General features: G+C 42.7%; 1 protein-coding gene across 3 annotated transcripts in view; it reads left to right on the forward strand.

Annotated features, from left to right (window-relative positions):
• Window positions 1-2,244: 2,244 nt before the first annotated feature.
• Window positions 2,245-15,416, forward strand: part of mpz (myelin protein zero) — a 52,583-nt gene continuing 39,411 nt past the window's right edge. For 2 of the 3 annotated variants that reach the window (XM_034183189.1, XM_034183187.1), the window contains exons 1-2: window positions 2,246-2,396; window positions 4,519-4,685. In XM_034183189.1, the coding sequence (XP_034039080.1) occupies window positions 2,351-2,396; window positions 4,519-4,685 (213 nt within the window). In that variant the 5' untranslated portion in view covers window positions 2,246-2,350. Of the gene's footprint in view, window positions 2,397-4,518; window positions 4,686-15,416 lie in introns of all 3 variants that reach the window. The other variant, XM_034183188.1, reaches the window with a different exon arrangement.

A 15,416-nucleotide genomic window follows, 5' to 3' on the forward strand; every position in this document is an offset into this window, starting at 1 on the left:
ATGACCTTGTTGCTGTGAGGTAACAGTGCTAACCACTATTCCACTGTGCCACCTGCTGATATATATAGGACATAAATATTTCATAATCTATTGTGACAAATGTAAATGAGACTTGATAATTTACATTTGAAACATGAATTATATGACAAATAACTATAAATCAACAACCAACCAACGTACATCACACTCCCGTTATGCTACTTTCCCATGGATTGGCCATTTTTGTGTCACACCATAAATGTATCTATCTTGGCCCTGCCTAGCTGGTGGCATAGCGACCACTTGTCTCTTCTCGCTGTAAAACTCTGATTGAAAATGAATAGTTGCTTTGCTTCTGTCTCTTGTAGCTTATGGGACCAAGGGGCGATGGGGTCCCAGCCATGCTTTGCATTGTCAGCAATGTTGTCAGAGCGCCCTCTGCTGTACGAGCTATGGAATGACACTATTTCCAACTAACAAAGTGTTTTTCAGAATTGTTTAGTTGGGAGTGTAAAAGTTTTAATACCAGCAAAAATACTACTGATATTTATATGTTTGTGAAAGGCTCATATCAGCCGATATTACTGGCCAAGTGGCATATTAGTTGGGCTCTAGTTAGGTTTTTTAAACTGGCTTTCTCTCATTTGGAATGACTGGCTTTCTCTCATTTGAGATGCACTGAAAACCATTTTTCCACTTTCTGTATAAAAGTAACTAACTGTTCTTTGTCACATGTGTCACTGCAATTGAATTAAAATGATTTGTCACGTATTTCTCATCAGACCCGTTTACTCCGTTTACTCGTCTGGAAATGGACCTGCAACGGACAGAACCAAGCTGCTGTGAGGGGGCGGGTCTCAGATATGGATGTTGTTAACATATGTCACAGAAGTCTAAAACGAGCTGTTGCAGGTCTGTTTTCGTCAAAATAGAGGGTTTTGCACAGCCAAAAAATGTGAAGCTTTGAGGCTGTTTAACATGAAATGACAAATCTGTTTCAAAAGAAAAGGTAAATAAAAAACATTTTGTGCTCTTGGACCCCTTTCAACATGTAGTTCATACCTGAAAACCCTCTGAGTGTGACCGAATTCTGCACCAACACAGTGATGTGAAGAAGTTCTGGGTCACATTTAGCGTATTAAACCTGCACTTTCTGTTTCGACAGACTGTTGTTGACTCGTGTTCAGTTCAGTGTGAACATCATGAATCATGCAGGAACATTTTCACATTGCTGTACTTTGGATTCCCCGGAGGATCTGCATCGTGACGGATGTTTCACATGATGAGCTGAAAAACTGATTCCAGCTTGTGTGTTTTGCAAAAGCTGGCAGAGCGCCGCACGCCATTAATTTGTGCACGTATTCGCAGCTCTGCTGCCAGCGGCTAAATGGATGCATATTTATGTCGTATGACGGGTGACAAAATGATGGAATGAGGCCTCCGGACGCTTTTTGCCCGTCTGCTCGCTCTCTGCTCGTGTCTGTCCTCATATCAACTCGTCTACGTGCTGCAGGTCTCTCCCTAGTCCTCTCGCTGTCCGTGCTGGCGGGTGGCGAGGAGTGGGTGCTGCACGCTCAATATGCAGCTTTGTTTGGGAAGGTGGAGAAAGAACCGCGGAGGAAGAAAGCGCCATTGACAGACGAGCGAACAGCAGTCAGCCCCGTCCCCCTCGCTCTCCTTTGTCTCTGAGTCCTCGTCGTCAGCAAATGACAGGAATCTGGACAGAGGGAGGACTCAGAGAAAGAGAGAGTGAGAGAGAATAGTCGGGCCTTTGTTTCAACCGCTGACCTCTGACCTTGAGCGAAGGTGCAGAGTGAGGAGGAGACGGCCTGATCTCGCTGTCCCCCACCTGCTCCCTCACCATATTTCCACATAATCAGCGATAACGCGCAGATGGTCATGATTCCTGTCACACATCTTCACGTGCGTCCACACGCCAAGTGTTCATTAGCATTTTCTCTCAGCTCGCGTTGTGCGATCTGACGCATCCGTTGCGGGATGCACTTTGCAAATTTGCCCCAAGTCGCCTGTTGTTTCGCTAAATTAATTTGTTGTCTCCTGTACAGTGCAGGTGTCCCTCTCCTGCTTCCACTTCAGAAGATAATGTGTGTCATTTATTTAAATGAGCAGAGAGGAGAGGAGAGGAGGGGACAGGAGAGGAGAGGAGAGGAGGAATGGGCTGAGCCGGGGGGCCTGGGGCGAGGGGTGTGGTCGGGTATAAACCAGTGGACAGAGGCTGTCCTCTTGTTGTCCTGTCCTGAAGCCGTCTGTCCCGGTGTCCTGCAGCCTCCAGTCTTTCTTTCTGCTCGGTCCAGAGTGGCACTCCGGCGCTCCGGCAGCATCACTCACTGGGAGCTCTGTGAAAGAAACCATGCTGATGTTTTTGGTGCTGGCATCGGTCGTCCTCCTGGGAATAGGTAAAAAAAAAACAACCATCCAGCCAACTGAACTAAACGCTCTTTGAACTGGTCTCGGTGTTTGTCTTGATGAGGTCTGAATAAAAGCCGTTCTGGTGTCTTCGCACTGATGTGGCGTTAAACAAGGACAGGAAGTGATGGACCTGATAATTAAAGGGGTCAGTCGGCTTAGTGCTGAATTAATCGCTTTATCATTACATTACTACACTTTCTTCTACTTCTCTCCACTAAATTGCAGTTTTTAGCTGTTGCTGCACTAACGGTGTCTTAATTAATCCAAAAAAACAATAACACTCCTGCAGGGAAACACTTCATCTTTACTTCCACCTCAGGCAGACAACAGGTGACCAAAGCTCCGCCTCTCGTCCCCTCAGTCGACATTTACAGTTCTGTCAGATTTTTAATTAAAAATGTCCAACGTGATTGCATTGACAGTTTTTTTTTTTTTTTTTCTTTGCGCGGGCTGGCGGTAAGGCCCTGAAACTAACCAAACCTTCTTCCACACCTGGACCTCTCAAGTGCATTTCTACAAAGTAAATATTGATTAGATTTTTGAAATTTATTTATTCAGATTTTTTCTGTTGATCATTAAATATTTTTCAAGCATAAACTGCACACACGATTAAGCCAGCGAAATCCATATTAATGGAGAAAACTGTGTTCCCCTTTGACTCTGAGAAGCTGAGCATTGTGACTTCCGTATTAACCCCAACATTTTCCTGTGCGCACGTCTGAATCGATCACACTAAATGTGCACGTGGGTGCACAGATGAAGTGTTTCTGTTGCACTTTAAAGGGATGAACCTGAAACAGAGATGACACTGGTGCTTTGTGGACCTTCTGACTGCAGATGGGAAGCGTTTGTGACTTGACTTCTGCAGACTGACGGTGGAGGTCAAAAGTCATGTGACCTGCCTGGTGTGGCTGTGTTTAATTTATCTAAAAAAGCAGAAGATGGATTTGGATGAGACTTTGTGGACAGATGGTCATGAAAGAGATGATTTAATGTTGATATTTCTCAGAATGTGTGTCAGTTTTATTTCCCTTCTCTTTTTTTTTAACATTGAGATTTTCCTTTGATGCCTTTTGTTTTTTTTTTAAATGTGCTTGCTTTATGACATCACAAAACTGTGCTGAATAAAGTAAGTCAGGCTGCATTTTGAAGTAGTAATGTCTTTGGACATCCTGCGTGCATGGGCCTGTGTGTGTGTGTGTGTGTGTGTGTGTGTGTGTGTGTGTGTGTGTGTGTGTGTGTGTGTGTGTGTGTGTGTGTGTGTGTGTGTGTGTGTGCGTGCGCTCGCTTTGTGTGCCCCTCGAGTTTCCACACCAGTTTGCAACAGTGTGTTTGTGTCCGTCTGTCTGGAGCTAGATCTCAACCAGTATGATGTTAGTACTGAACCCTGACTTGATGTCAGTCATATCATCATATGGTAACGTCAAAACTGAAACGGCTTTTTTAAAGAAGAGTTTGGTTTTTCTGTCAAATCTCAGCAGTAATTTGATGGATTCCTTCACATTTGTTGTGATATTCTCTCTGCTGTCATTATCATACGTATGACAGTGAACACATGGTCCTAAAACATTTAAATGTTTCACAGTGAAAATTATAAGGTTGTGGGATCACTTCCCACCTGGTCCTTTCTGTGTGGAGTTTGCCTGTTCTCCCCGTGTTTGTGTGCGTTCCCTCCGGTGCTCCAACTTCCTTCCACATCCAAAGACATTCGGGTTAGATGGACTGGACACTTTAAATTGTCTGTGAGTGAGCGTGTGAATGTGTTTGTTTGTCTGTGTGTGTCCCTGTGATGGACAGGCGTCCTGTCCAGAGTCAGCCCTGCCTCTCACCCAGTGACAGCTGGGAAAGGTTCCAGCGCCCTGTGACCTTTAACTGGAATAAGCCGGGATAGAAAATGGATGGATGGGTTTGCTGCGCCCTACTGGTTCTATGGGGCACGACATTTGGCACCCCTTACTGGATGTTTGATTCAGCTTCATAGTTCATGGCCCTCAAATATTTAGGCTTTTAAAAAGTTTGAAACACAAAATATTCTCGGTAACAATCACAGACTGATTGTGGACCGATACTGATTATATCTAACCTTCTTCTTCTTCTTTTTAATCTCAGTGTCTGAGCGTTCCCAGGCCATTGTGATTTACACCGGCTGGGAACGCCACGCCCTGGTGGGCTCTGATGTCCGGCTGTCCTGCTCATTCTTCTCTTGGCGTTGGACCTCAGAGGATGTGACCTTCTCCTGGACATACAGGCCTGATGGCTCCCGGGACACCATCTCTGTAATACAAACACACACAACTCAAAGGACTTCAAGAACTCAAGAATCTCTGATTGTACACACACACACACACACACACACACACACACACACACACACACACACACACACACACACACACACACACACACACACACACACACACACACACACACACACATATATATACAACCCCAATTCCAATGAAGCTGGGACACAGAATATGATTAGCAAATCCTCTTCAACCTATATTCAGTTGAATACACCACAAAGACAAGATATTTAATGTTCAAACTGATAAACTTTATTGTTTTTGTGCAAATATTTGCTCATTTTGAAATGGATGCCTGCAACACGTTTCAAAAAAGCTGGGACGGGGCAACAAAAAACTGGGAAAGTTGATGAATGCTCAAAGAACACCTGTTTGGAACATTCCACAAGTGAACAGGTTAATTGGAAAGAGGCGAGTGTCATGATTTGGTATAAAAGAAGCATCACCAAAAGGCTCAGCCATTCACGAGGAAAGATGGGGTGAGGATCAGCACTTTGTGAACAACTGCGTGAAAAAAAATAGTCCAACAGTTTAAGAACAATGTTTCTCAATGTTCAATTACAAGCAATTTAGGGATTCCATCATCTACAGTCCATAATATAATCAGAAGATTCAGAGAATCTGGAGAACTTTCTACACGTAAGCGGCAAGGCCGAAAACCAACATTGAATGTCCGTGACCTTCGATCCCTCAGGGGGCACTGCATTAAATACTGACATCATTGTGTAAAGGATCTTACCGCATGGCTCAGGAACACTGCAGAAAACCATTGTCAGTTAACACATTTCATCGCTACATCTACAAGTACAAGTTAAAACTCTACCATGAAAAGTGAAAGTCAAACATCAACAACATCAAGAAACACCGCCGCCTTCTCTGGGCCCGAGCTCGTTTGAAATGGACAGACACAAAGTGGAAAAGTGTGCTGTGGTCTGATGAGTCCACATTTCAAATTGTTTTTGGAAATCATGGATGTCGTGTCCTCTGGACAAAAGAGGAAAAAGACCATCCAGATTGTTACCAGCGCAAAGTTCAAAAGCCAGCATCTGTGATGGTGTGGGGGTGTGTTAGTGCCCATGGCATGGACAACTTACACACCTGTGATGGTATGGGGGTGTGTTAGTGCCCATGACATGGACAACTTACACACCTGTGATGGTGTGGGGGTGTGTTAGTGCCCATGACATGGACAACTTACACACCTGTGATGGTATGGGGGTGTGTTAGTGCCCATGACATGGACAACTTACACATCTGTGATGGTATGGGGGTGTGTTAGTGCCCATGGCATGGACAACTTACACACCTGTGATGGTATGGGGGTGTGTTAGTGCCCATGACATGGACAACTTACACACCTGTGATGGTATGGGGGTGTGTTAGTGCCCATGGCATGGACAACTTACACATCTGTGATGGCACCATCAATGCTGAAAGGTACATCCAGGTTTTGGAGCAACACATGCTGCCATCCAAGCAACGTCTTTTTCAGGGACGTCCCTGCTTATTTCAACAAGACGATGCCAAGCCACATTCTGCACGTGTTCCAACAGCGTGACTTCGTAGTAAAAGAGTGCGGGTACTAGACTGGCCTGCTTGCAGTCCAGACCTGTCGCCCATTGAAAATGTGTGGCGCATTATGAAGCCCAAAATACGACAACAGAGACCCCGGACTGTTGAACAACTGAAGTCATACATCAAGCAAGAATGGGAAAGAATTCCACCTACAAAGCTTCAACAATTAGTGTCCTCAGTTCCCAAACGCTTATTGAGTGTTGTTAGAAGGAAAGGTGATGTAACACAGTGGGAAACATACCACTGTCCCAGTTTTTTGAAACATGTTGCAGGCATCCATTTCAAAATGAGCAAATATTTGCACAAAAACAATAACGTTTATCAGTTTGAACATTAAATATCTTGTCTTTGTGGTGTATTCAATTGAATATAGGTTGAAGAGGATTTGAAAATCATTGTATTCTGTTTTTATTTACATTTTACACAACGTCCCAACTTCACTGGAATTGGGGTTGTAAGTATATATATATATATATATATATATATATATATATATATATATATATATATATATATATATCTCCATCCATTTTCTTCCGCTTTATCCAGAGTCGGGTCGCGGGGGCAGCAGCTCAAGCAAAGCCGCCCAGACCTCCCAATCCACACACACCTCCCCCAGCTCCTCCGGCGGAACCCCAAGGAGTTCCCAAGCCAGCCAAGAGACGTAGTCCCTCCAGCATGTCCTGGGTCTTCCCCGGGGCCTCCTCCCGATGGGACATGCCCAGAACACCTCTCCAGCGATGCGTCCAGGGGGCATCCGGAAAAGATGCCCGAGCCACCTCAACTGGCTCCTTTCGATGTGGAGGAGCAGCGGCTCGACTCTGAGCTCCTCCCGAGTGACTGAGCTCCTCACCCTATCTCTAAGGGAGTGCCCAGCCACCCTGCGGAGGAAACTCATCTCGGCCGCTTGTACTCGCGATCTCGTTCTTTCGGTCATGAGCCAAATCTCATGACCATAGGTGAGGATCGGAACGTAGATCGATCGGTAAATCGAGAGCTTTGCCCCCCTACTCAGCTCTCTCTTCACCACAACGGTCCGATACAGCGACCGCATCACTGCAGACACTGCACCGATCCGTCTGTCGATCTCACGCTCCATCTGTCCCTCACTCGTAAACAAGACCCCGAGATACTTAAACTCCTCCACTTGAGGCAAGGACACTCCACCAACCTGAACAGGGTATATCAATCAATCAACTTTTTTCTTATATAGCGCCAAATCACAACAAACAGTTGCCCCAAGGCGCTCCATATTGCAAGGCAAGGCCATACAATAACCATGAAAAACCCCAACGGTCAAAACGACCCCCTATGAGCAAGCACTTGGCCACAGTGGGAAGGAAAAACTCCCTTTTAACAGGAAGAAACCTCCAGCAGAACCAGGCTCAGGGAGGGGCAGTCTTCTGCTGAGACTGGTTGGGGCTGAGGGAGAGAACCAGGAAAAAGACATGCTGTGGAGGGGAGCAGAGATCAATCACTAATGATTAAATGCAGAGTGATGCATACGGAGCAAAAAAGAAAGAAACAGTGCATCATGGGAACCCCCCCACAGTCTACGTCTAAAGCAACATAACCAAGGGATGGTCCAGGGTCACCCGATCCAGCCCTAACTATAAGCCTTAGCGAAAAGGAAAGTTTTAAGCCTAATCTTAAAAGTAGAGAGGGTATCTGTCTCCCTGATCTGAATTGGGAGCTGGTTCCACATATATATATATATATATATATATATATATATATATATATACACACATACATACAGTAGTGTTCAGAATAATAGTAGTGCTATGTGACTAAAAAGATTAATCCAGGTTTTGAGTATATTTCTTATTGTTACATGGGAAACAAGGTACCAGTAGATTCAGTAGATTCTCACAAATCCAACAAGACCAAGCATTCATGATATGCACATTCTTAAGGCTATGAAATTGGGCTATTAGTTAAAAAAAAAGTAGAAAAGGGGGTGTTCACAATAATAGTAGCATCTGCTGTTGATGCTACAAACTCAAAACTATTATGTTCAAACTGCTTTTTTTAGCAATCCTGTGAATCACTAAACTAGTATTTAGTTGTATAACCACAGTTTTTCATGATTTCTTCACATCTGCGAGGCATTAATTTTGTTGGTTTGGAACCAAGATTTTGCTGGTTTACTAGTGTGCTTGGGGTCATTGTCTTGTTGAAACACCCATTTCAAGGGCATGTCCTCTTCATCATAAGGCAACATGACCTCTTCAAGTATTTTGACATATCCAAACTGATCCATGATACCTGGTATGTGATATATAGGCCCAACACCATAGTAGGAGAAACATGCCCATATCATGATGCTTGCACCACCATGCTTCACTGTCTTCACTGTGAACTGTGGCTTGAATTCAGAGTTTGGGGGTCGTCTCACAAACTGTCTGCGGCCCTTGGACCCAAAAAGAACAATTTTACTCTCATCAGTCCACAAAATATTCCTCCATTTCTCTTTAGGCCAGTTGATGTGTTCTTTGGCAAATTGTAACCTCTTCTGCACGTGTTTTATTTAACAGAGGGACTTTGCGGGGGATTCTTGCAAATAAATTAGCTTCACACAGGCGTCTTCTAACTGTCACAGCACTTACAGGTAACTCCAGACTGTCTTTGATCATCCTGGAGCTGATCAATGGCTGAGCCTTTGCCATTCTGGTTATTCTTCTGTCCATTTTGATGGTTGTTTTCCATTTTCTTCCACGCGTCTGTTTTTTTTTTGTTTTGTTTTTTTGTCCATTTTAAAGCATTGGAGATCATTGTAGATGAACAGCCTATAATTTTTTGTTTTCCTCAGGCTTTCAAAGAGAAAAGCATGTTCAACAGGTGCTGGCTTCATCCTTAAATAGGGGACACCTGATTCACACCTGTTTGTTCCACAAAATTGACGAACTCACTGACTGAATGCCACACTACTATTATTGTGAACACCCCCTTTTCTACTTTTTTTTTTTTTTACTAATAGTCCAATTTCATAGCCTTAAGAGTGTGCATATCATGAATGCTTGGTCTTGTTGGATTTGTGAGAATCTACTAAATCTACTGGTACCTTGTTTCCCATGTAACAATAAGAAATATACTCAAAACCTGGATTAATCTTTTTAGTCACATAGCACTACTATTATTCTGAACACTACTGTATGTACACACATATACACATACGTGTGTGTGTGTGTATATATATTTGATATTTGTGAGTCGGCTCGATCTTTTTCCCACTTGTCACGTGTCTGCTCGCCCTGCGAGCTGCGCTGAAGTCCATGCCGACCTCCGAGGTGCTTCTCGTGTGCGACCACTAGCTGGGCGCTTTGGATTGAAACCCACACTCACTGACAGTGGTGCCACCTGCTGTCACAAAATACTGATTTCACCATCATCACACTCCAGCAGATAGAAGTAATGTAAAACCCTGGTTGGTAGCAGACCAGGCAGATGCAGTTGTCCACTTTCATTTTGAATTTTTAATGTATGGACGCATTAAGAAATGAAGCATAACCCACTGAGAGCTCGGTTCTTAATTTTCCACTTGAACTGAATCTATGTAAATCACTGACATTTAATCTGACAAATGCAGAGCCCAGATTATCGCCCACGGTGATGATACTTGGAGTTTGCCCTCAGAAAGTTTCTCTTCGTCTGCTGCTCTTTCATTTCACTCTCCCTGCCCCTATCGTTCCTCCGATCTCTCTAATCTCTCCATCTTCCCATCCTGACTGCGCCTCCCTCCTTCCACCTCCTTTAATCTCCTCCTCTCCAGCCTCCTTTGTCCCTCCCCTCCGTTCTCATTATCTCCTCCCTTCACCTCCAGCTCTGCCCTCAGTTTCAAACCAGATTTCTCATCTTATCTTCTGTGCCCACTTTCTTTGCCCACATCGACAGATTTCCACTTTCACACCTAAATCTTTTTCATCGAGCAGTTGTCATTTAAAATCTCACCTTTGATTTCAGAGACGTTGGCAGTGTGTCAAAGGTCACGTGTGATTTCATTGCTCGTTCTGAAGCGCAAAAATCTACACTTGGATCTGAAAGTTTAGATAGAAGTTTTTAATAACATTTTAAGTCATTTTCGTTCCTTTCACTTCCTCCTCTTTGCTGGATTTGACCCCAGATCATCTCTGTTGGTGCTGAACGTGCCATCTGTTCAGCCGGTGTCCTCTCCTTCAGTCGCGTACGCTCCACACACTGACGGCTGCTTCATGAATTTGACTTCTTTTTTTGGGGGGGCTTGTGTATATTTTCAAAATATTGATGTTTGAGCCTCTCAAGGCAGCTCATAAAGAAGTCATTAAAAAAAAAAAAAAAAAAAAAAGACTTCAATGAAAAGTTTGAATTTACACCAAGCTGCTACATTTTAAAGTGAAATGAGGATTTGATTTGACTCTTGTAAATTGGAGCTTTACTATGCAAGCTGGAGATCTCAAATCAGACATCTTCAGCTGAGGAAGATTATTTTTCTCCACACCAAATTATTTATGGTCCTTCTTAAATTTGCAAGTTGAGTCATAGCTACCATATAATTCAGAGTATAAACTGCATTTGTCAAAAATGCATCATGAAGCAGAAACTGCACCGGAGTCAAAGCTGCATTTATTTTTGAAACATATATGTTGGACGAATTCAAGAAGAAACATTATGTAACAATCTGGGAAGACCAGTGAATCACATGCTAACCTGAGGAACACAGGCGAAATATCTTTAACACTGTGTTTCTGTGACTTCTGTACACAGAATGACAGAAACATCCCTATGATATATACGTTATAAGTCTTAGCACCTCCCAAAGTAGCTAAAACAAGAAAAGCAAGTTATTGTCTGGAAAATAGAAGCTGGAATATAGAATGTAAAAACATGGCAAATCACTGAAAATGACAAACTGAAAAATAATTTCACACACAACTGCTATACAAGATCACACTTTTCCCAAATCACAGTCAGTATCTCAAAACCTATAAAAGCTAGCAAATGATGTTTCAGGTGTAACTTATCTAAACAGCCACATGGTGGCACTATACAAACTCATACCATGTCATCCTTACACAGGAAGTTATTTTTGATGTTTGACGTGTAAATCAAATCAAATCAATTTTATTTATATAGCGCCAAATCACAACAAACAGTTGCCCAAGGCGCTTTATATTGTAAGGCAAGGCCATACAATAATTACGGAAAAACCCCAACGGTCAAAACGACCCCCTGTGAGCAAGCACTTGCCAACAGTGTGAAGGAAAAACTCCCTTTTAACAGGAAGAAACCTACAGCAGAACCAGGCTCAGGGAGGGGCAGACTTCTGCTGGGACTGGTTGGGGCTGAGGGAGAGAACCAGGAAAAAGACATGCTGTGGAGGGGAGCAGAGATCGATCACTAATGATTAAATGCAGAGTGGTGCATACAGAGCAAAAAGAGAAAGAAACACTCAGTGCATCATGGGAACCCCCCATCAGTCTAAGTCTATAGCAGCATAACTAAGGGATGGTTCAGGGTCACCTGATCCAGCCCTAACTATAAGCTTTAGCAAAAAGGAAAGTTTTAAGCCTAATCTTAAAAGTAGAGAGGGTGTCTGTCTCCCTGATCTGAATTGGGAGCTGGTTCCACAGGAGAGGAGCCTGAAAGCTGAAGGCTCTGCCTCCCATTCTACTCTTACAAACCCTAGGAACTACAAGTAAGCCTGCAGTCTGAGAGCGAAGCGCTCTATTGGGGTGATATGGTACTACGAGGTCCCTAAGATAAGATGGGACCTGATTATTCAAAACCTTATAAGTAAGAAGAAGAATTTTAAATTCTATTCTAGAATTAACAGGAAGCCAATGAAGAGAGGCCAATATGGGTGAGATATGCTCTCTCCTTCTAGTCCCCGTCAGTACTCTAGCTGCAGCATTTTGAATTAACTGAAGGCTTTTCAGGGAACTTTTAGGACAACCTGATAATAATGAATTACAATAGTCCAGCCTAGAGGAAATAAATGCATGAATTAGTTTTTCAGCATCACTCTGAGACAAGACATTTCTAATTTTAGAGATATTGCGCAAATGCAAAAAAGCAGTCCTACATATTTGTTTAATATGTGCATTGAATGACATATCCTGATCAAAAATGACTCCAAGATTTCTCACAGTATTACTAGAGGTCAGGGTAATGCCATCCAGAGTAAGGATCTGGTTAGACACCATGTTTCTAAGATTTGTGGGGCCAAGTACAATAACTTCAGTTTTATCTGAGTTTAAAAGCAGGAAATTAGAGGTCATCCATGTCTTTATGTCTGTAAGACAACCCTGCAGTTTAACTAATTTTAGTGCAGTTTAGTTAATTGGTGTGTGTCCTCTGGCTTCATGGATAGATAAAGCTGGGTATCATCTGCGTAACAATGAAAATTTAAGCAATGGCGTCTAATAATACTGCCTAAGGGAAGCATGTATAAAGTGAATAAAATTGGTCCTAGCACAGAACCTTGTGGAACTCCATAATTAACCTTAGTCTGAAGAAGATTCCCCATTTACATGAACAAACTGTAATCTATTAGATAAATATGATTCAAACCACCGCAGCGCAGTGCCTTTAATACGTATGGCATGCTCTAATCTCTGTAATAAAATTTTATGGTCAACAGTATCAAAAGCAGCACTGAGGTCTAACAGAACAAGCACAGAGATGAGTCCACTGTCTGAGGCCATAAGAAGATCATTTGTAACCTTCACTAATGCTGTTTCTGTACTATGATGAATTCTGAAATCTGACTGAAACTCTTCAAATCGACCATTCCTCTGCAGATGATCAGTTAGCTGTTTTACAACTACCCTTTCAAGAATCTTTGAGAGAAAAGGAAGGTTGGAGATTGGCCTATAATTAGCTAAGATAGCTGGGTCAAGTGATGGCTTTTTAAGTAATGGTTTAATTACTGCCACCTTAAAAGCCTGTGGTACATAGCCAACTAATAAAGATAGATTGATCATATTTAAGATTGAAGCATTAATTAATGGTAGGGCTTCCTTGAGCAGCCTGGTAGGAATGGGGTCTAATAGACATGTTGATGGTTTGGAGGAAGTAACTAATGAAAATAACTCAGACAGAACAATCGGAGAGAAAGAGTCTAACCAAATACCGGCATCACTGAAAGCAGCCAAAGATAACGATATGTCTTTGGGATGGTTATGAGTAATTTTTTCTCTAATAGTTAGAATTTTATTAGCAAAGAAAGTCATGAAGTCATTACTAGTTAAAGTTAAAAGAATACTCGGCTCAATAGAGCTCTGACTCTTTGTCAGCCTGGCTACAGTGCTGAAAAGAAACCTGGGGTTGTTATTATTTTCTTCAATTAGTGATGAGTAGTAAGATGTCCTAGCTTTACGGAGGGCTTTTTTTTTATAGAGCAACAGACTCTTTTTCCAGGCTAAATGAAGATCTTATAAATTAGTGAGACGCCATTTCCTCTCCAACTTACGGGTTATCTGCTTTAAGCTGCGAGTTTGTGAGTTATACCATGGAGTCAGGCACTTCTGATTTAAGGCTCTCTTTTTCAGAGGAGCTACAGCATCCAAAGTTGTTCTCAATGAGGATATAAAACTATTGACGAGATAATCTATCTCACTCACAGAATTTAGGTAGCTACTCTGCACTGTGTTGGTACATGCCATTAGAGAACATAAAGAAGGAATCATATCCTTAAACCTAGTCACAGCGCTTTCTGAAAGACTTCTACTGTAATGAAACTTATTCCCCACTACTGGGTAGTCCATCAGAGTAAATGTAAATGTTATTAAGAAATGATCAGACAGAAGGGGGTTTTCAGGGAATACTGTTAAGTCTTCAATTTCCATACCATAAGCCAGAACAAGATCTAAGGTATGATTAAAGTGGTGGGTGGACTCATTTACATTTTGAGCAAAGCCAATTGAGTCTAATAATAGATTAAATGCAGCCACATGGGGTGTGCAGCCAGTACATTCTGAGTGCCGGTCCCAAGCCCGGATAAATGAGGAGGGTTGCGTCAGGAAGGGCATCCGGCGTAAAACAAGCCAACCCAACTATGCAGACTCAGAATCGAATTCCCATACCGGATCGGTCGCGGCCCGGGTTAACAACGTCCGCCACCGGTGCTATTGCCCAACAGGGTGCCGGTGGAAATTGGGCTACCGCTGGGTGAAGACGACGAAGAAGAGGAGGAAAACGTTGCCACGAACAGCGGGAGAAGAAGAAAACTAGAAGGGTGGAAATGAGAGTAGGGACTTTGAATGTTGGTAGTATGACTGGTAAAGGGAGAGAGCTGGCTGATATGATGGACAGGAGAAAGGTAGACATATTGTGTGTGCAAGAGACCAAGTGGAAGGGAAGTAAGAGCAGGAGCATCGGCGGTGGGTACAAGTTGTTGTACCATGGTGAGGACAGGAAGAGAAATGGTGTTGGGGTCATTTGGCTGCTCAAGGAAGCCCTACCATTATTTAATGCTTCGATCTTAAATATGATCAATCTATCTTTGTTAGTTGGCTATGTACCACAGGCTTTTAAGGTGGCAGTAATTAAACCATTACTTAAAAAGCCATCACTTGACCCAGCTATCTTAGCTAATTATAGGCCAATCTCCAACCTTCCTTTTCTCTCAAAAATTCTTGAAAGGGTAGTTGTAAAACAGCTAACTGATCATCTGCAGAGGAATGGTCTATTTGAAGAGTTTCAGTCAGGTTTTAGAATTCATCATAGTACAGAAACAGCATTAGTGAAGGTTACAAATGATCTTCTTATGGCCTCGGACAGTGGACTCATCTCTGTGCTTGTTCTGTTGGACCTCAGTGCTGCTTTTGATACTGTTGATCATAAAATTTTATTACAGAGATTAGAGCATGCCGTAGGTATTAAAGGCACTGCGCTGCGGTGGTTTGAATCATATTTGTCTAATAGATTACAGTTTGTTCATGTAAATGGGGAATCTTCTTCACAGACTAAAGTTAATTATGGAGTTCCACAGGGTTCTGTGCTAGGACCAATTTTATTCACTTTATACATGCTTCCCTTAGGCAGTATTATTAGACGGTATTGCTTAAATTTTCATTGTTACGCAGATGATACCCAGCTTTATCTATCCATGAAGCCAGAGGACACACACCAATTAGCTAAACTGCA

The sequence above is a fragment of the Thalassophryne amazonica genome, chromosome 12 (genome assembly GCF_902500255.1).
Source record: "Thalassophryne amazonica chromosome 12, fThaAma1.1, whole genome shotgun sequence".
NCBI classification, from domain to species: domain Eukaryota; kingdom Metazoa; phylum Chordata; class Actinopteri; order Batrachoidiformes; family Batrachoididae; genus Thalassophryne; species Thalassophryne amazonica.